The sequence below is a fragment of the Barbus barbus genome, assembly GCF_936440315.1.
Source record: "Barbus barbus genome assembly, chromosome: 38".
In the NCBI taxonomy this organism is placed as follows: Eukaryota; Metazoa; Chordata; class Actinopteri; order Cypriniformes; family Cyprinidae; genus Barbus; species Barbus barbus.
This window is the reverse complement of record NC_136716.1, coordinates 4,463,638-4,485,963: the sequence shown is the minus strand read 5'-3', so window position 1 is coordinate 4,485,963 and position 22,326 is coordinate 4,463,638. Positions and strand designations below refer to the sequence as shown.

Here is a 22,326-nt window from a genome sequence, read left to right as displayed (position 1 = left end):
GTTTGAAGTTTGAACCGAGGAACCTGAACGCAAATCCGCGCTGAATGATGTTCTTCCAACTCTATCGTCAAGATTTACTTCAGCACAGAGCAACTGCGCTCCGTGCGCTCCCTTCCTGCAGACTAGGACGATTGTTTCATTGAGAAACCAATTAGATGTCCCTCTCCCTCCTTCCCCAGAGAGACCTGGTCACTCCGCTTCTGTCTACCACGCGCTCGAGCCTCAGATAGAATCAATTATCATATCATATCATATCATATCATATTATATCATCATATCATCATATCATCATATCATATCATATCAATACAATAATGTACAGATGCAGGCTAGACAATGTCTTCTTTAAAAACAGCAATAAACAGTAAATGTATTTATTTATTTATACATTTTATAAAGACAAAAAATGTGTTTATTATTAGTTTGTTTGGTTGTGTATTTAAAAATAAATACATTGTGAAATGTACTGATTTGTTTGGTTATTTGTTACTGTTTATTAAACAATAAACAATAAATTATATTTAAATGTGTTATTTTGGTTGTTGCTTGTTACAAAAATTTTTGTTCTTTTTGTTCATTCATTCATTAAAAATAGATCATAAATGTATTGAAATGTATTTGTTTGGTTGTTGTTTGTTACGGAAATATAAATAATATTCTATTTATTTAAAATTAAATAAATCGTGAAATATATTAACTTGTTTGGTTTATATTTGTTACCGCAACATAAACAATAGTCTATTTATTTGACGAAAAATAAATAATAAATTGTACTGAAATGTGTACTTGGTTGCTGTTTGTTACTAAAATATTAATTTATTTTAAAAATAATAATAAATTGTATTGAAATATATTAGGTTGGTTGTTGTTTGTTACTGAGCGTGTATTTATTTATTTATTCATTCATTCATTTGTTTGTTTGTTTGTTTGTTTTTAGGAATGTGAGTAACTTTTAGCCTCTGAGTTCTAGCAGTTTATCACGGAGTTACATTACATTACTTTCTTATTCTGGCTTCTTCAGTTCTTCCCCATATAGTTATGCAACCATTTAACCAGAGTCACCGCTGATGCTAAATTCTTGATATTCTTGGTAAGGACAAGAAAAAAAAATGTTGCCCTAATTTTGTTCTTTTCTCATTTTACTTTATCTGTTGGCCTATAAAACAATCTTTTTGCATTCAGTGAAAGATGCTATTTCCAGTCTCTGAATGAAAACATTTCAGATGTCATATTATGCATATTGTGGCCTTGGCTCTGTACCCAGTCATCCAAGAAAAGCTAAAGCTAATCTTTACAGACCCACTGATGTGGAATATGGAAAAACCTCTCACTGTTCAACCCTATAGACGAAGACTTCAGTGCACAACAACTATGTTACTGGGTCATTTTTCCATTTTGACTTTATTAATTCATTCTCAGTGAAGTTCTAGCAAAAACAATGCAGCCCGTTTTGTTTGTTTAGATATTTGTCTTCTCCGTCTGACTGATCAGGTCACCTTGACTTCTGTTCTTTCTGCTCTGTTTATGTCACATATGGGAAAACCTGCTGTGATTCACAAAATTTGAGCACGGTTGGTTATCTCATCCCAATGAGGCAATGCCTCCAGGGGAAGGAGTATCAGTTTTCAGGCAGACATTCAATGGTCTGACAGTCAATGGTCTTCCTGTAATGCATATGATTTCTCTCATAGAAACTAGAGCGTTCCTAAGTGAAGACAGGATGTTGCAAAATCAATAATGTTTATGTCATCATGTGCCTCTACAGAGGGATTTATCTAAATGGAAGGAGGAGGAGACGCTGCCTGAGCTGATGTTGCTGAGAGACTGTGATGGGAAAGGAGGGGGCTGGGACTCTTAACTACAGATTTACTCAACACAAATGCAGAAGAGCACTTGAAGGGATAGTGCACTCAAAAATGTAATTTGTGCACCTTTAGGTCCATACAAATAGTCCAAACATACCATATTTTTCAAGAGTTTCAACTTACATAAGTATGATTTTGGTATGATGCGACAATCATACCAAAATTTAAAGGAATAGTTCACTCAAAACTGAAAAACTTTGCTGAAAATGTACTCCCCCCTCAGGCCATTCAAGATGTAGATGGGCTTGTTTCTTCTTTAGAACAGATTAGAGAAATTTAGCATTACATCATTTGCTCACCAATGCATCCTCTGCTGTGAATGGGTGCCGTCAGAATTACAGTCCAAACAGCTGATAAAAACATCAACTCTGAACAACTCTTTCAGTCTTTATTAAAAAACAAAAATCCCTGAAAGTTTGAGTTAGAATGCTTTGCAATAGTGCAATTATAAACTACAAAGATGTAAAAGTGGAATAGTGAGTAGATGAGTTTACCTGTTTGCCATGATGATGTTCCCAACAACCTCTATAGTCCCATTTAGCCACTTGTTAGCAAAAGTAAAAAAGTAAAGAATATCTTGAAAATTGTGTTAACCACAGACCTTATTTCAGGCATTTGACCAAAACCCATTGATTTCAGGATGATGGAACCAGAAGTGAGAAATACTAACTTTGTTTTGGCCTATAAAAACACATCATCCCTGCAGCACTCTATTTGTATGGACAGTCCATTGTGGGTTCTTCTGTCCTCTTTGGAGCTTGACAGGCATGTATGAAACGTTGAATGGATAAAAGCTGCATGAAGATTCTTTAAATATTCTCCTTGTGATATGAGAACGAGTAAATAATGGCAGAAACTATTCCTTTTCACCCTAGAGAGAGTTATGGAAAGAACTATGGCTGAAAGTCACCAAGATGTTGGCATTGTTTGTTATTTTGCAGCTTTTCAATGGGACTTCAATGACAGGGATTTATTTTTAGGTCAGTACCCTCACTCTGATCCCATGTGGTGGAACAGATTACTTCTGTAACTGTTAAAATTGCCATGGGATAAAACTCGTCTTTTCAACACCTCTCTCATAAATAATTGTATGATAATTTAAAATAAACGCAGCTTTGTTGAGCATAAGAGACTTATTCCAAAAACATTAAAAACTTTTGACCGCTAGTACTTTCTAAGGCGTGTGTGAGTGAGTTTGTCTTGATGCTGTGCCAGTATTTTATGCAAAAGAATCACACCAATAAATCTGAAATTCAAATGTAATTTTTCGCCTCACAGAGCTAAGAAAGAACAAATGGGTGGATGGCATATGGTAATTCTAATCTTAACCCAGCATATGTGTACTTCCACCTCCTGAACTCAGCCCTCAGGCTGCAGAGATATTCAAATTCAACAGAGGTCCTTCAGTGTCTGTTTCAGCCCCCATCGCCATATCCATAACCATGGAGTGAGTGTACGGATGAAAAGGTCAGGGCACTTGTATCAAACTGGTTTTGAAAAAAGCAATAAGAAACTGTCAGGAGAGTTAAGCATCTGCGAGATGCACCAGAAAAATGGGGAGAACCTTTTTAGGTATAATGTATCATGATACATTGAATGGTACATCTAAAACATCGTGAATATCCGACATATGACCAGTGAGTGGCCTAGGGAGACTTTTACAGTCTTAAAGGGATAGTTCACCCCAAAATGTAGTTTATGTCACCATTAGGTTTTTTTTTTTGGAACACCAATGAAAATATTTTGAAAATTCGCTATACTATTGGCCCTCCTTGACTTTCATTGCAAGTCAAGTCTAATAACATTTTTAGCACAATAGAGTTCAGTTCAATAACAGTGTCAATGTTGAAAAGTTCATCAATTATGAAACAAATTCAATATATGATAGTTATAAGCAGCTCAAAAGAAAGCAATAGTGCTATTATTCAGATCAGTTCAGTTCAATGTAAATTCAATTCACTATTAATAATAGTGTCGATGTTACAAATTTAGAGTCATTTCCCGGCTCAATTCAGTAGAAATTTGTTCTCATTCAATAGTGTCAGCACAGATGAATCAATAAAATTCATCTGAACTGCATGCTATTGTCAGCAGATAGACACAGGACACAGAGGTGAGTGCAATATAATCAACAGGTTTATTGAGTAGTATCAGAGGGGAATGAGATGAGCAGAATGTCCAGGTAAGCAGGCGGGGAATGGGAATGTCTCTAGGGGCTTATCTGAGTGTGAATGTCTTTTTTCCTTTTCCAGGGGATCCGGAGGTAACAGTGGAGCGTGGACACGGTGGAGAACTGGAGCAGTGGAGAACAGGGATAGGAACACTGGAGCAACTGGTAAGTAGACGAAAGGTAAGTGGGTCAGGTTAGTCAACATGGAAAGTTTGAGACCAGACAGAGAGTGAATGGGAGGAGTGCAGGGATATAGTGCTGCTGATTAGTGCTGACAGGTGGCGGTGATCAGAAATCAGGGGATTGGGATCTGGAGAGTGTCGTTGGTGGAGACTGCGGTGACTGTGGTGACTCTCTCACAGCTATGGACAAAACAGTTAAAAGCTGTAGGTTTTTTATTCTTTTAGTTTGCATAGACCTTAGTCAACTTAGATGTCATTAAGGTTTTCACAATATCAGATTTTCACTACATAATTATTGTGGCCAAAAGAATTTATAATTTTTGATAACATATGATAATATATTGTGATATCTTTATTGTGATAACTTTATTCTTTTTTTTTTTTGGTCAATGAATCACATCATTGCATACAAAAGGAACACCTACACTTAAAAGAGACTAAAATGCTTACCGTTTTAAAATAACTTGCGATATAGTGTCAATCAAGAAATTATTTTATTTTGTGGTGTTTAAAACATATAAATTAGCATTGCATTATAAATATGAATTTTTCTTATGAAAAAATCCCCAATATAGCACAAATAATCCATATAGTGTACTGTCACAATGATGTATTAATTGTCTTCAACTTCCAACCATCAAAACATTTGTTTTTGCATTTTTTCAGCTTCAGAATATGTCCGAATAAGGGATTTCCTGGAAAGGCATTTGTTTTATTACTTCTGTGAGTCTTGCTTATGGACTTTCTCTGTGAAGGCACCCTCCAGCGTCAAGTATGAAACGTAAATTACATATGAGAGTTACCGCATCAGCCTATGTGTATTGCGACACCCCTAATTAACACAATAATGTTATTAAATGTGTAAATATCATGATTATCCTCAATAAAAGCATATTGTGAAACCTCTGCGAAGTCATATTGAATTTAACAGATGAAAACATGGCTGTAAGGAATAGACTTCACGTTATTATGCAATGGCATGCACCATATAGGCTAAAAATCATTTAGTTAACTTTCAAAATAGTTTTGTGTTTTTGTCTGTATTTTTTTTTCTGGAAATAGGTTTTGTTAGCTTGAACAATCAGTATGTTAACCTACAGTGCAATCTATTTAACACACTATATTGCTGTATTTTAACAAAATAAATTAAATGTTCCTACCCTGATGAGGTCCATCAGTCACATTTAGATCTATTAGTCAAATTTTTTCTACAAGTTTGCTAAACTTGGTCTTTAGAATGTAGAAACATCTTTGCATGAGCTTGTTTACATGTGTATGTAACACCAAAAACCCATGCTATTTATTGTTGGGATGATGTATCTGTAACGTTACGCTGCTGCAGGAAGAACGTTTGAGACACAGAGTAGCATTCACAGTCTTTAATGAAGAAAAACACAGGAGATAATCCACAACAGGCGCTGCGCAAACACACATAGAAACAAGTAGACCCGACAAACACAAACTAAACAGACTGGGGCTTATAAACACAGGATAATTAGGAACACAGGTGCAGGGTATTAATCAATTAAACTAAACAAGGACAGGAAGGTGACCAAATAAGACAAAAGTGGAGCTCAAACGACTAAACAGGTCCAATCCTGACAGTATCAAACTGTTTTACTCTAAAAAATATTTTGCACTTATTGGTTTGGGTGGGTCGTTGCTTAAGTTGCATATAGTCAAAGAAGAAAATGGAAGATGCTAATTAAAAATAACAGTATGCGAAGGTGGAAACTACAAAAATGTATATGCAGTAGGTACATGAATTATTATTTGATCACAAATCGTAACAAAGCCTATAATTATCAACAGCATATGGAAGTTGAAAATGCATATTACAAGCAAGAGCTGCCCAGTTCTCCCTAAGAAAGCCACCCTTTGAAACGTAACTCAAAGCATGCTGAGTTATTAATTCATATAAAATGCACTACTGCAGTACCAAATGTGGCTATAGCAGGCTATCAAATAGATTTTAAAATACTTTAAAAGTCCCTGTTATCTTCCAATATGGCTCTCGTCTTATTACCTTGCCTATCAGCACACATTACTGAAGCTGTAGTTAACCTGAATTGAAATCAGATAAAGGTGACCTAAATGTATTTCCACGCAGATATGTGATTTGAGAGAACTGAAGTTCACTTCCACCTGATCTCGCAACAATCACGTCTGTAATTGAGTCTCTTTATGCTTATGAAGAGGGAGTTAAATGGCTTGGTTACCATTCCAGTGGGAAATGCTTCTAATAGCTACAGCACACTGTGTCTCAGTACAACAGTAGCCTGCCAGAGAGGACACACATCAACACACTCAAAAATTTAAATTAAAGTCCATCACCGATCATCTTTCCCTGTGATATAGCTTTAATTTGTGTAATTTGTTTTTAAATTGACACACAAGAACCTGGTGCAACACATACGTGTCATTCAAGTGGAGTCAAGAAATAGTACGTTCACGAGTTCCAAGTTATACAAATTAATATTTTTCATAAGGTAGTTATTTGGGCTTATTGTTCATAATACAACTATCATTTTGGCTATTTCTGTGTAATGTTTCCAACTCAGAGGTATGAGTGTCCTAGGTGCTCTTGAAGGCAGTTTAATATTTGAGAGCTCCAGGCTCCAGCGGAGGGAATAATAAAGCTGCTTTTCTACTACCTCCAAAATTTGCGAACAGTTTTCCCCCAGTGGCAGTTGCATGGAACTTTCCGACAAGTTATGAAGCTGCTGTTAGATCCACTTATTAACCTGGTGAATTTCAACTTTGTATGAATGAATAATGAATGTATGAATATGTACACGAAACAAATATGTTTCAGCCAATACGTTTCAAAGAAAACTGTTGGTTTTATTTGGCTAATCAACATAACTATTTACGTTTTACAGAAAGTTTTTCAAGATTAAAAGTTTAGTGCAAATATTTAGTTAATTCTCACCTCATGCTCATAGTTTTGATTTAAATATAACATTATATCTGATCTAGCAGTTACATGGTCTAACCACACAAATTTGAATATTTTGACTCTCCCGAAGCTCATATCCAATCAGAAAATTCTGCATTGATCAGAACTCCAATCAGCTCCCATACTACTCTCCATTGATTATGGATTATTAATATGACTACTAATATGTCTCATAACTCACATTGATGACTTTTATTGTGCTTTATAGTACCTTTTTGGAGTCTGGCAGTATGAAGACATACTGCCTAACATCTCATTTTATGTTTTATGGAAGGAAAATAATACTGGGTCAGAGTTTTAGGAGAACAAATTTGTTAAAATGATGAGGTCCCTCTGACATTTTGCTGACTTTCTTTTTGTTGTTTGTCTTATTTATACTATATCAGGAAGGAATTTAAAATAAGGCCAGAATAGTTATTTTGAAACACTACTAACTTCAGAGCAACAACAGAACTAAATGTATGCAGCTCATGAAGTGCATATTATGAAACTTGAATGATTTTATTTAGAAGAAAAGCATCTTTTGTAACTGCATTGATATGGTACAGGTTTCTAGATTAATGCATTTTCTCCTCCCAGTGTATAGTGTCAGAGGAGGTCATCCTGAGGAGCAAAAGCCATAGAGAAGAACACCACTAATGATGCAAGACACACTGGACACTCTCACTGGAATTCATAAGCGCTGCCTGTTTAATTCAGAAAATATTTACATAACACAATACAGAGAAAAACACACACTTCAGTGAAATGGAGTTGTGTAAAGCCTTACGGTGGGATCTTGAGTGTATGTTACTCATTTTGTAGGCGGCTACTGACAGAGCTTGAGTAAAGAAAGCCCAATTTACACATGGACCAAACAGAAATCAATAGCACTCTGTAAAGGAAGCTTTTTAAGCTCAATAGCTCTCAGGCTTTTGGCTGTGCTTTATATATTCTCTCTGTTGCTATCTGTGGAAGTGTTTTCAATATATCTTAGACAATATGTCTTTCCATAACCACATTTGCATTTAAAGAGGCAAAGAGTTGTGTGAATCACTGAATGAATCACCGGTCGCCCCTCTGATTGGCTGAATCTGATCTAATCAAAAATTATGCCCTCATCCACCCCCTTTCCTTCAGACAGTAGGTGCTTTTCTTCACAAGGGGTTGCTGTTTCACTCACTGTGTCATTTTGCTTGCTAAATCTGAATTGTGACTCATTAAAATTGCATTTAGAAAAATGATGTTGATGAAATACAAAAGCTTTTGGTCTTCAGTTCACATTTAATGAACTTCACTGTTCAGACGTCAGTTAATGTCGCATTCACGTCAAATTCAGGTCAGACTCTATGCATGTAGTTAACAGCAGAGTTTGTCGTGAGAGCACGGGGACCACGGGACCACTTGCCCATATCAAAGTCAAACAAACAAGTCAGGAGACAGCAAACACTGGGCCTTGACAACAAGACATCAGCAGTAGCATGTTTACTTTGTCAATACCCGGTGACGGTGTAGAATGGAAAGTAAGAACAATCTTTGCAGACTTCTTGTGCCATACAGTTTTCAGACTCTCCAAGCTCAAGGTTACTAATGGTTTTGTTATGAAAATATAAAGGCAACTATAGATTTTCAGGGTTAAAGATACATTTGTGATGCATAAGAAAAGTTTGGGGTCAGTAAGAAAATGACATTTTCTCATGCTGAACTAGGCTGCATTCATTTAATCACAAACAGAGTAAAAACAATATCATTACAGTTTAACACAACTTGTTTCTATTTTACTTTAAATGTATTTATTTGATGGCAATGCTGCACTATTAAAAATAAAGCTTCCAAAAGGAGGTTTTCGTTAGAGAGGAACAATTATGAACCTTTCAGTGAACAATTTTTAAAAGAGTTATTTTTTATTAGTGTGCAAAACACTTTATCAATCTAAAAAACTTTTTCCACTATAAAGAATCTTTTGTGGAATGGAAAGATTCCATTATTTATTAAACCATCAATGCCAATAAAGAATGCCATTGTAATATGCTTATTTTGTGCTCAAGAAATAAAAAGTCTTAATATTTTTGTGGAAAGGTTTTTTTGTTTTGTGATAAATAGGAAATTCAAAAGGACAACATTTATTTAAAATAAAAAGTATTTTGTAACATTGTAAATATCTTTACATATACTGACTAGTATATGCATTTTGTAATGCAAATATTCCACGGACCCTCTAGCACCCTCTCCTGGCCCCGTCATACAGAACCGTCTTTATAAAATCCCTTAAAGAGATGATAGCAATTTATGGTGTATTTAATCATTAAATGTATCCTTACAAATAAAAACATTAGGAATGTCGTCGGTAAGGACAACTTAAGACTGTGTCCTGGGCCCTGTGATGACGGGGACCCAAAACATGTCTAAATACAGCTAAACTGCTGGGGCCCACCAATACAACTTAATCTCAGGCCCCTTGAATTCAAGCGAATATGTTAATTTAAAGTTTATTTGTGCATTTGGTTGCCTTGTATCTGTATTTGTCTGAAAACAAGAGATATTAATAATAAATCCATCAAAATCTATTAATATTTGTAACAAAAAAGATCAGTAGAAGGCAGCATGATCCCTGGCTCAGGAGTCTCCCTGCTGCAGGCGAACCATGTTCGCTGTTCCTGGTCAAAGGGCTGGCCTACAGCGAGAGGCAGAGATAGAGCTGGTTAACGTTTAACCACACCGGCTTGTAAAGCAGCCCCAGGACAGTGAACCTTTGGAGTTTGATATGATGTGATTACAGAATCACCCCAGTGACACGTTGCCAAATTCAGCAGAATGAGGGTCTGAGTCTTCCGGGTGGTGATCTCTGAAATTGCTCAGGTAAGTTGCTTCTTAAATACCAAATTATGTGACATCAGGAGCCTTGTCAGGTAGTTGCAAGATAAAGGCAGTGGCAGTATTTAAAAAAAAAAGCTAAGCTCAATCACACAGCTCTGTTGTCTGTACTTAATGCTTTTAAATGTGCAGTACAATTAATAATATTGCATTAAAACTGTTTGATATGATTGTGAGGACACTGTCTAGGTAAGATAAAATACAGAACAGTCATCAATTAATTACACACATTTATTTGACTAATTATTTTTGCTTATTGCTTAAAAAAATTACAACACAAAGTAATAGTCTTTATCAGTGTTTATAATGCAGAAACGATCACTCACCTTTAACCTATCTTCTACATTTTATATTTCAACATACATACATGCACATGTGAATTTCAAGATCAGCTGTAACATAAACCCAGAGATAATCACTGCTGTTTCTAAAACACTTCAACATATGGCACTTCTCCAACATACGGTATTTATTATGCACAGCATACTGAACCTTACATATGGTTTTTAACGATAGTAGCATTGTGTACATGTGTGATTTGGTTAGGGATAGTGCATAGAATATCGTTGTTGATTTATGATCTTAAATATAGAGGCAGGCCACAAATGTAACATGCAATTGAAGAGCAATTACAAATATTATATTCCCTGCACTTTTGCCATTTTGCCCTGCTGTTGCCATTTCAGTCCAGCACAATGGCCTTCAGAACATGTGTATTTAGCTTCAGTCAACATAGGCTGAAAAGCAGCCAGAGATCCAGGCACGATAAGCACACGGCTAGTTATCTTGTTTATGCAAACGGTAACCAGGCTGTCCAGAAGAGAGCAGTGGATGGACTTCAGACTAATGGAGTCCTTTCCGTACTGTCTTAAAACGCTCTCTTTAATGGATTCCTAATGTTCGGCCATCTCTCTTAAATCCCTGATGTTTGAGCTTCAAGACAATCGTCATTTGTGACCCTTCCTAAAAATTGTTGGTCTCATGCACTGTATGGATTGAATAAAAGGCCGCATTTGCCATACTGCAAAAGTGTGCACGTGCAGTAATAGCATCTTGCTCGGCGAGTCATCTGTGATGAGTCCTTTCAGTCTAGATAAACTCTCTGTGCTTTGCACAAGCTATTGAATTTGCAGAGGTGTCCACATTAGCGCTGTCACTGCTGGTGAGATGCATTGTAAAATGAATGAAAAGAAAACTACAGAAAATTCAAAAGAGCACACATACTCCCAGGGGCATCGTACACCTATTTTTAAGGGGGCACCAATGGCAGTCCTCACTTAGTCGATGCACTAGGCAAGATAAAACTTGAAAAGCCACTTATAGAGAAACAATTATCGTGGTATCAGTAACATCATTGCTGTCATGATTACATGCAGATACTGAAGAGCTTTTGAAAATGACTAGCAGTCTTGTCACCTTTGACCCCTATTCTGTACTCACACACTCCTTTGTTGTCTTCAGCATCTCTCTTTGATCAAGTGAAGCTGAAAAAGACAAAGACAAATAGGCACTACACTGATGATTTTACAGACCCATGACCATGCGATCCAATCACACTTCATAGCACTTTCATCTCAAAACTAAGAATAATCAGAAGTGAGATATTGTTAATATTAGATCGACGTAAATGGGAACTTTTGCTTACTTTCTGCTTCAGACTCTTGCTTGCCCATATTTTTTTCCTCAGAATCAAACATAGTATCTAGTTTCTCCAATGAGTCTCAGAAGAGATTTCAACAAGTCTTAAACGGTGCTCATATTTGCTCCAAAGTCATAGATTTTAATGATCAACAATTGAAAAAAGAAAAAAAGATCAGAGCTGCTATTTACATTCATTACTTAGTTCTATAATTTTATTACTATTAACTAATAAATCTCTTAAGAAAGGAATAGTTTGAAAAATAAGACATTATTTTGTCTTCTAAGAGAGGATAAAAGAAAAACAAATATCTGGTTTTCTGTCGATGCAGTGAAAGTCACTGGTTTACGGCATTGTTTTGGACACAGCACTCATTGTATGGACAAAAACTGTCATATTTTGTGTTCCATGACAAAAAAAAGTCATACATTTTTTGGAGTAAATGATGACAGAATCTACAGAATCTTGTGTGTGAACAATCACTTTAGTCTCTTGAGCTCTAAGCTATTTATAGAGCAATCTTCTGATGTAATAACAGAATGAAGCTTTCATATTTTCTAAATTCTGATTGAGGGAAACAGGCTAAAACAAGGTGTGAAATAAGGGCGGGACACAGATGTCCTCCTATTGAAAACTATGTGACTCAATGTCTGTCTCCTGTTTTGATTTGCTCTCTTCAGTTAATAATTACACTGCGGTCCTTGACCTGGAGGTGAGGAAAATGTTTTTTTCCCCACTTTTTTGGGTTTTTTTTTTTTTTGCCAACGCTGTCCTGCAGATAAAAAGCCAATATATACCCAAAGCTTTCTTCATGCAGTTCAAACAGACTTTGAGCAGAGACACTGATTAAATTAAGATGACAGATGCCTACATTAAGACCAAATAATCACATTTCTCCTCCTCTAGGATTAGATCTTTGTGATAAAGTTTTCTCTTATGTATAAATGAACAATAATGGGGATTTTCTAATGGATTGGTGTTGTTCAAAAGAGCACGGAATTTCTTACCTTTGAACCTGTCCATGAGAAACATGTCTTGGCTTCTTATCATGTTCAGTTTTAAAGCAGGAGTATGCTATCTTGCCCTGTCATTTATGTGTGTTTGAACTTTGATTTAATTTCAGTGAGCACCCCTAATTCTGCTGATTTATTGCTGATAATCACTCACAATGGAAACCAATCAAAAATGCGAGGATGGACTGACGGGCACGCAGAAAGAGACTGTGCTGCGTGCTCTGATCCAGCGCACAGGATATCACATACACCAGGTAATAGTTACCACAGCCTCGGGTAACAGGACAGGTGCTACTGTGGGATTATGGGATAGGAACACTTTCTTAATTCGACTCTTACTTGAGACAGAAATTTGGTGCTGCTGGTCCATAAGATCCATTTATTTGATGTTGTCATTAGTGGATATATCTGTGTGGTTGTTTTCAGCAGTTTTTAGTATGTAATATAGTGGCACCATCATGTGGTGAAAATGGAAAAACTTCCTTTCCATCTATGAAAAAGCAGCATACGTCTTTGGATCAGTATAATGATTTATCCATTCTTGAGGTCTGTAGTGGTAGCATATGCATTTATGGTTTTATTTTGTCCACATCTCAATGCGCACGTTAATTTGTGATATATTAGAGAGTCATCACAAATGTTTTCTCCTCAGGAAAATGGCCAGAGGAGATATGGTGGTCCACCTCCTGGCTGGGAAGGCCCACTTCCAGAGAGAGGCAGTGAGATTTTTGTGGGAAAGCTTCCTCGGGACCTCTTTGAGGATGAACTGGTGCCGCTCTGTGAAAAAGTAAGGGGAAAAGTGGTAAACTGTAATAATTTAAAATAAATTAATAATAACTTTAACAATTAAGTTTGTTCCCCCAAGTGCAAATTTATTAGTTTGATATTTCATAATGTAACTTTTTTATTTTACAGTATTTTTACTCTGGGGTATAAACAGGCTTCCATAGATATTTCAGTGTGGTGTAACCTTAAAACTGTTACACTTACCTGTCTTTGCAGTTTGGAAAAATTTACGAAGTACGGATGATGATGGACTTCAATGGCAACAATCGAGGCTATGCATTTGTTACCTTCTCCACAAAACAAGAGGCTAAGAATGCCATGAAACAGCTCAACAACTATGAAATCCGGTGAGTTATTGGTCAAAGTAGACATCTTGCAGACAAAGCATAACCATAAAAACTGATGGAAAATTTGTACACATCTTCACACAGGAATGGAAGACTTCTTGGTGTGTGTGCAAGTGTAGACAACTGTCGTCTTTTTGTGGGAGGCATTCCAAAGACCAAAAAGAGAGAAGAGATCCTGGCAGAGATGAAGAAGGTGACGGATGGTGTCATGGATGTCATTGTTTATCCAAGCGCTGCTGACAAGACCAAGAACCGAGGTTTTGCATTTGTCGAGTATGAGAGCCATAGAGCTGCCGCCATGGCCAGGAGGAAACTGCTGCCAGGTAACACCCGATACAATGAAAAATTTAAGCTACATCACATTAGATATTATACCAATGGTCTTGTCTAAAACTACTCACATTTCTGTTTCAAATGTACAGATGTTTTTGAAAGCAATCGTCAGTTTCCAGAGCCAGACAAGATTGTATTGATTTCCCACATGCTGAACTCATGTTGAGTCCAAAGATACTTAGTTCATTGCCCAAAGAAGTTGAGCGAGAGATTAAAAAACGAGCTACTCACATGGTTTTCTCTATCACCTCCCAGGGAGGATTCAGCTATGGGGTCATCCTATTGCAGTCGACTGGGCTGAACCTGAAGTAGAGGTAGATGAGGACACCATGGCCACAGTGAGGATCCTCTATGTTCGTAATCTGATGTTGCCCACCACAGAGGAGGCCATAGAGAAAGAATTTAACAGCATCAAACCTGGTGAGCTAACAAAAAGTATCTTTAATATTCTGGTCTCTGGATGTGCCTCAGGTCAATCCTTCAGTGCAAGTCTTTTTTATCCTTTCAATATCATATGCCAGGCGAAAATCATAAACATGAGCACTTAGAAAAGTAATTGTACAACAAGCCGCATAATTTGGTATCATTCATGTTCGAAGAACAGAAAAAGTCTGGATGGGTTATGTGCTAAAGTTTACTTATAGGAATCCAAATCTGGCTTTTTCTCTTATGAGGTAGACAAAAGAAGATATTTTGAAAAACGTGCTCAAACAACATTGGACTCGATTGACTTTCAAATTATGGACAAAAAATATCCTGTTTCTCAGTCTGAACTGTCAAGTAAATAATTTCATTGTTTTGATTTGATTTAATTATTTACAGTGTTTGCTAATCTACAGGTGCTGTTGAAAGGGTGAAGAAGATCCGAGATTACGCTTTTGTTCATTTCTCTCAAAGAGAGGATGCCATCAATGCCATGAACACACTGAATGGAAAAGTAAAGCGGCACATAACCTATAATTGAAACTCACTTGAATCATTATGAAATAATGCTGGATAAAAAAACTGATCTTCCTCCAGGTCATTGACGGTTCTCCCATTGAGGTAACTCTAGCCAAGCCTGTGGATAAGGACAGTTATGTTCGGTACACCCGAGGCACAGGGGGTCGTGGTGGGACGCTGCTCCAAGGAGATTATGCTTACACTGTAGGCCAGATGTACGACCCCTCAGCAGCCTACCTGGGAGCACCAATATTCTACGCCCCTCATGCATATGCAGCCATGCCTAATCAGTTCCGTTTCCCTAGTACCAAAGGGCACATAAGTACCATGGGGCTGGTGCGCTCCCCCTCTGTGAGAGGTGGGTAATCTGATTCACTTGTTCCAGAAATTTGTAATTAAATGTCTGACAATCATCTCGAAGTGATCCCAATCAAGCTTGTGAAGTATCTGCGAAAAATATAGTCATTCTTAATAAATACATGATAATACTTAATGATTAAGACCAAAAGATCCACTTCATATAATTAAGTACACACTACATAAGTAGCAAAATGAATACAGACTAGGCCAGTCTACAATTATTAAAGTCAACATGAAACACTTTTCACATATTTACATTCATAATGTGACAATTCTGTAAAAAAAATAAAATAAAAATGCATTAATTGTTTGGATAATATCAAAAAGTGGGCGTTACATACCAAAATGAAGGCAGGTCGGCGCAATAGCCTTGTGGGCAGCAAGCCAACATACAATGCTGTTGCCCTATGGGCATTCTGAGTTTGAATCCTGACTCGAGGGGGCAGGATCGGCCCCCCCATCTCTCTCCCACTTCGCTTCCTATCAGTTCTGATCTGTCCTGTCGTAATAAAATGCCTAAAATAAATTTTAAAAATTAATGAATTTAAAGGGGGTTTTGTGATGTTAGCTGAAAAGGAACATTGTTTCAGAGTGAATTATTGTATTTTAAAGAAATAACACCAAAATATTTTTGGAGTGACATGCACTTAATGGTGCACAATTCGTCCAAGAAGTAAATTGAGTACATTTGTATTTCATGTTGACTTTAAATAGACAGGGCAAATTACTTATGTACTGTGAAGTTCTTTCATTATTGTTTTGTTATGGCAGTTCAACCATATGATATTTGCATCTTCATTTGCATGTGATCTTAAACAGAATATATTTTGCTATATTGTTCTTGATGGTTTGCTTGTCCTGTCTAGCATTTGAATTTGTTATCCATGCCTGCATATTACAGTCCAGTAACAATAATATATTATTCTGAATGGATGGGGTCCAAAAATCAAGTCTAGCAAATGTATAAAAGAAATGATCTGGCAAGAATCAGAGATGCAGCATGATCTGTAATGTGCTGGCTTGGGATATATGATGATCAGTTTTTCTAAATTTTGATTGAAACCCAGGTGATTTCTGGTGATTTGATTCGATTTAATGCCTTCTTGCATTCCTAGAAATTTACATGAATGTACCTGTAGGGGCAGCGGGCGTACGTGGTTTGGGCGGGCGAGGATACCTTGCCTATGCAGGTATGGGTCGTGGCTGTCCCACGTACCAACTCAAGACAGACAAACGCCCCGACGACAAACTTTATGACCTTCTTCCTGGCATGGAGCTCACGCCCATGAACCCAGTCACTCTGAAGCCTCAAGGCATCAAACACGCCCCACAGGTACATACCCTCACTGAAAAGATCACTCGTGGATTTTAAAAGGAGGAATTTTTCATAGGAACATTTTTCCAAGGACAATTTTGCCTGTTTTCGCAGATCTTGGAGGATATTTGTCAAAAGAATAACTGGGGACAACCAGTTTACCAGCTTCACTCTGCTATTGGACCAGATCAGAGGCAACTGTTCCTTTACAAAGTCACCATCCCTGCTCTGGCTACTCAATATCCAAATATGTATGCCACAACTTCTACCTCAACGATACACACATCATCACAAAGCAAGAACACTCACATTAACTGTGTTACAAAACCTAGTGAGCTGCCTAGATCAGTCGTTCCCAACCACATTCCAGGAGGAACCCTAAACACTGCAAAGTTTGCATGTTTCATTTGTTAGACACTCCCATTTCATGTCTCTACTAATGAGCTGATAATTAAGGAGACAATCAAAATCTGTAGTGATGGAAGTACTCCAGGAATGTGGTTGAGAACCACTTAGATCAGGATGTCCTCCTTTTCTCGGGCATGTCCGAGCTGGGGTTTCTAAAATTTAATTATCTTAAAATGTTTGGGTTTTGGCTTTGTTTTCCTACTGATGTGCTTTCTACAATCCTTCTACATTATGTCTGTGCTTGTGTATCAAGCAATGTAGCCATCAGACATCAAATCAGCTCAAAATGTTTTGGGACATAGCAATAAATTTACACTTTTCAGTCAAAGACGGCATGTAGCAATGCATGATAGACACAGCACTTCCTAGCTTCTGTGAATAAATACCAAATAAATCTAGCTCACCTCCGCATCTCTATTTAAAAAAAATATATATTTTTTTTTAGAAATCTATACATTTTTCAACACAAAATATTACCACTGCTGTTCTCTGTGTGTCCAATCAGACATCCGTTTACCCCCGCCAAGCTCTGCGCATCAATGGATGAGGCGAAGCTGCATGCGGCCGAACACACGCTGCAGATCCTTGGGGTTCAGACAGAAGGCGCCGACGCTTCCGCTGCTGCGGCCGTCGCTGCTGCATTCCCAGGTATGTGAGGTCTGTAAGACTGCTACTTATTTCACTGTGATTCTAATTATGTCATTATGGAGCAAACACATACTAGGACAAATATTTTAGTTTATTAATTACTCTGTAATGTACGACTGTGGCATAAAGATTTGTTTTAAACCTGAAACTCACGAGTAACAGAACTATTAATAAAATTATAATAGTAAATTATAATAAAACTGATACATAATATCAATTTAGTTAAATAATAGACATTTATATTTAATATTTAAATGTAAATATTAATGCCATATCTTAGAGCTTCTGCAGGTTTTATGAAGGCAAATGTAAGAATTTCTAAGAACTTTTAAAACCACATAAAGAAAAATGAAGGAAGAAATTAATTGAAAAAAATTAAATAAAAATAAATGTATTGTATTATCAACACTTCAAAGTTTGAAAATACAACTTTCAATAGATCTCCATTACGTTTTCATTTTATGACCACACTGCAAAAAAAGTGATGTTCTTCATCAGGATTTTTTCTAGTTCCAGTGCAAATGTCTAAAGATTCTTAAATCAAGATTTACTAACAAAATGTATCAATTTAGTGAGTTTTACGATTAAAACTACAACAAAACTGCAAATGGGCTCAGAAAAATCAGCTTAATTCAAAGGAAAAACAAGTTTTTATTCCCCATTAACAGATGTTCAACTTAATTTAATTTTGTTCAGCTTCTCAGCAAACATCATGTTTCATGTTCAGTTTGCACCTCAAATGAATGTATCTTGTTTTAATGATGTTTAGGTATTTGCAGTGCAAAAAATATTGAGGAAGATATTAATTTTTGCCTTGCAATATCTAATGCCATGTCTTTATAAATGTAAGACTTTCTGCTCTTTCATTAGGCCTTTATTTGTGGAAAGGCAAATTAAAGGGATAGTGAGAAGGGTCTGGCTGCAACTTGCACTTGCGCTCTCTGACAATTGCGCTTCCGTGAGTGACGTCACTTGCACTCTTTTTTATTTTTTATTATGTTATATTTATTGATCATTTTTTTAGTTTGAATCTCTTAACATTTTACAACAGTAGCCAGGTGATGAAGACAAGAAAAAAGAAACGAAATTACTATGTCACTTGCATTCTTTGCTGCCTGCGACGTCACTTGCATTCGACACGAATCGTGTGTGTTGCCAATGGAGACAAGACGCTGTGGTGCTTAAACTATTAAAACTAATTTAGTACAATGACGAACAGGGTCCTGCACGTTATCTGTAGGAGAAAAAGACAAGACCCGCAAATCCGTGGCTACAGAACAGCAGAATATGAACGCAATGCGCAAAGTTTCTCGTTAAGCGTTTTCCTCCCGCAGAAAAATAAATAAATAGAACAAAATAAAAAAGACTGCAAGTAACGTCACTCGCGGAAGTGCAAGTGTCTGAGAGTGCAAGTCTGCAGCCAGACCCTATTGGGGCATAGTTCACCCAAAAATGAAAATTCTGTCATCATTTACTCACCCTCAAGTAGTTCCAAACCTGTATGAATTTCTTTGTTCTGCCGAACACAAATGAATATGTTTTGAAGAAAGTTTGTAACCAGACTGTTTCGGGGCACTTCCATAGTAGGAAAATAAAAATACTTTGGAAGTCAATGGTGCCCCAGAACTGCTCTCTTTCCCTCATTCTTCAGAATATCTTCCTTTGTGTTTAGACATTCATACAGGATTGGAACTACTTGAGGTGAGTAAATGATGACAGAATTTTTATTTTTGGGTGAACTATCCCTTTAAGACCCTTTTAAGACCTGCAGAAACCCTGGTATTTATAGAAATATAGATACTCTGTTTCAAGTAGAACTATTTCCTAAACTATTTACGTGGATTCAAAATCCAAACCCATCCATTTTTATTTATTTATTTAATAATGTCTTTTAGATGAAGTGGTCTTGTCATCTGATACCCACATATGTGCATTCTAAGGTTAAGAAAACGATTACGCCTATGGCTTTTCAACAGTTATTTTGCCCTGAATCCATTCCTTTTGTTTTCACAGGTTATGCAATTGCCAGCACCACTGCTACCCAGCTGAAACAGGCTGTTTCTCTGGGACAGGACCTGACTGCCTATGCAACCTACGAAGGTTACCCTGCCTTTGCTGTGGCAACCCGTGGGGATGCATATGGAGTGTTTTAAAACCTTTAACAGTCTCTGTAATGTCAATGTTAATCTGTTCCATGTATTATGTCATGTCTATAGGTTAGTAGTGATTGTTTGTTATGATAACTTTATTTCTTCCCAAGTGTTTTGAGCATTTTTGCGATATTGAAGAATACGAGTCATCCTTTGACTTAACTCAGGAAGAGGGCCGTCTGAAGGCTGCCAACAACTCAGTCCCAAACAAAAAATGTCACATTTCATGTTTTATGATTTATTGCTGTTTGTCAAGGCTTGAATTCCCTTGATTTAAACATTACTTGTGTCATAAATTGTGGTCATCCAGAATGGTGACCCCATTAGATTAGATTTAAATATCTGAATTAGAGAAATTTAGGCTGGACCCTTGTTCAATGCTGCCTGCTGCCTTTGAACGATTGCCTTTAACAATGAATCATTGCAATTGAATGTAATTTAGAAACACTTAGTAATATTCCATTGTGCTAAGTGATAGCGATTTTTATCCAGACCTTTACTTTAGTAAGCTTTGGTATTGTATTTAAAGTGGTTTGTTTTTGTGTTGGTTTTCTTTCAGTATTTACATTAACATCTAAGTACAGAGAGTTTTAACAGATGAAACCCATTCATACGCTTTTGTATGTATCTGCAGGTTTTAGGATCATTTTAGATATGGTTGACACTTTGTATCTGGTTCGTTTATTAGTAGTTTTGCTATATTTTATAATATATTTACAGGCTTGCTACTAATATTTTCCCACTTCATACGTGGGGAATATCAGAGCATTGTTTAAATACACATGGGCACATTTTTGTTAAATATAAAGATGCCTTAAAGGTGACAGTATTAAAGTTTGTGTAGCACTTAGAACTTATTTTTATACCTGACTTCCAACTCTGTTTGGATGAACTTTGTTATTCGATCATAGAGTGTTTGAAATTATTTATTGTCTAAGTGATCGGCATCAGATCCGGAGGGAGAATTGGACGGGCATCATCAGGACAAAAAAATAAATAAGCAGAGACCTTCATAGTGCTACAAAGCAGGCGAGTTGTGAAAATATAATTCTAGTAAATCGAACTAACCTTCAATAAATCAAATTCAGTTCTTGACATGTCTCCTGACTTCTTTTTGCATTTGTGACACATGTTAAATGATCATGAAACCCAAAAACACATTTTTGATATAATAAGCATTCGATATGTACAGGTTGCACATTCTTTAGCTAACTTTAGCATCACTGTTCTTTGTATAGGCTAGCTACTTTTAAGTATCGATAACATATGGCCTACACTGTGTACAACGCTTCATGATAGTCTCTCTGAGTTTTATGTAAATTACAATGATACTCCTCTGAGTCTTTACAAAAACACATTACATCTATGTAATTAAAAAACAAATTACTGAATGCACCTTTAGGTTGAAAATAGTTATTTTTCGAGGTTTTGCGCCATTTTGTTCTTCCATTTACAAGGTGCTTGCTAATTTTATAAAACAAATAGTGCATAATTAAAACAACAGGACACCAATTTAAATTAAAAAATGTGTTAAATAAATTCTGAAGACATTGTACCTGATATGCAAACTATACATTTGGGTTCTGTGTGTGCTGCCTAATGTTAATGTGAATACATAAGGATGAATTTAGCAGTTAGAGACCAATGGAACAGTTTTATAGATATTTTTATACTTAACTAAACAATTACCTTACCTTAGAAATCAATATTATAAAAAAGGAAAGTTCACTCTGCTCAAAAAAAACAATGGAAACCATCACAGAAATTCCAATAGTTTCCAAATACCATAACAAACATTACAAACCATAAACTTTTAACCATCAAACCCATTAAAAATGGTTTCCTGTAGAGTGTTTTGGGACATATTCCATTAGGAATAGTGACCAATTACTAGTAGAAACCCAGAGGCACATTACAGTTTCCATTAAAACCAACACTGCAAAAAATAGCTTATCTTACTTATTATTTTTGTCTTGTTTTTAGTCAAAATATCAAAAAAAAAAAAAAAGCTTAAATCACGATATTTTACTAGATAAGCAAAATGACAAGATATTTAGTCTTGTTTCCAGAGAAAAAAAAAAAACTAAATTAAGTGCCTTTTGCTTAAAACAAGTAAAATGATCTGCCAGTGGAGTAAGTAAAATACTCTTGTTTTAACAATATTTTACTTACCCCTCTGGCAGATCATTTTAACAGCTTGTTTTAAGCAAAATGCACTTAATTTAGTTTTTTTCCCTCTGGAAACAAGATTAAATATCTTAAGTCATTTAAAGTATCTCGATTTAAGAATTTTTCGACTAGAAACAAGACAAAACGTAAGATAAGCCATTTTTTGCAGTGAATACATCTAATACAT

At 36.3% G+C, this 22,326-nt stretch overlaps 1 protein-coding gene across 3 annotated transcripts; it reads left to right on the top strand.

The window, feature by feature from the left end:
• Window positions 1-9,918: 9,918 nt before the first annotated feature.
• On the top strand, window positions 9,919-21,065 carry LOC306857975 (APOBEC1 complementation factor-like). Of its 3 annotated transcripts, none has more exons than XM_079398293.1 (12): window positions 9,919-10,014; window positions 12,792-12,935; window positions 13,334-13,468; window positions 13,684-13,814; window positions 13,899-14,137; window positions 14,403-14,567; window positions 14,987-15,084; window positions 15,168-15,447; window positions 16,589-16,782; window positions 16,879-17,015; window positions 17,678-17,820; window positions 19,834-21,065. In XM_079398293.1, exons 2-12 carry the CDS (start codon window positions 12,837-12,839, stop codon window positions 19,971-19,973), a joined length of 1,761 nt encoding a protein of 586 aa, XP_079254419.1. In that variant the 5' UTR covers window positions 9,919-10,014; window positions 12,792-12,836; the 3' UTR covers window positions 19,974-21,065. The 3 variants fall into 3 exon arrangements, with proteins under 3 accessions (XP_079254419.1, XP_079254418.1, XP_079254420.1); XM_079398292.1 differs by having other exon boundaries at window positions 16,565-16,782; XM_079398294.1 differs by having other exon boundaries at window positions 16,565-16,782; window positions 17,678-17,829; window positions 19,834-19,970.
• The last annotated feature ends 1,261 nt before the right edge of the window (window positions 21,066-22,326 follow it).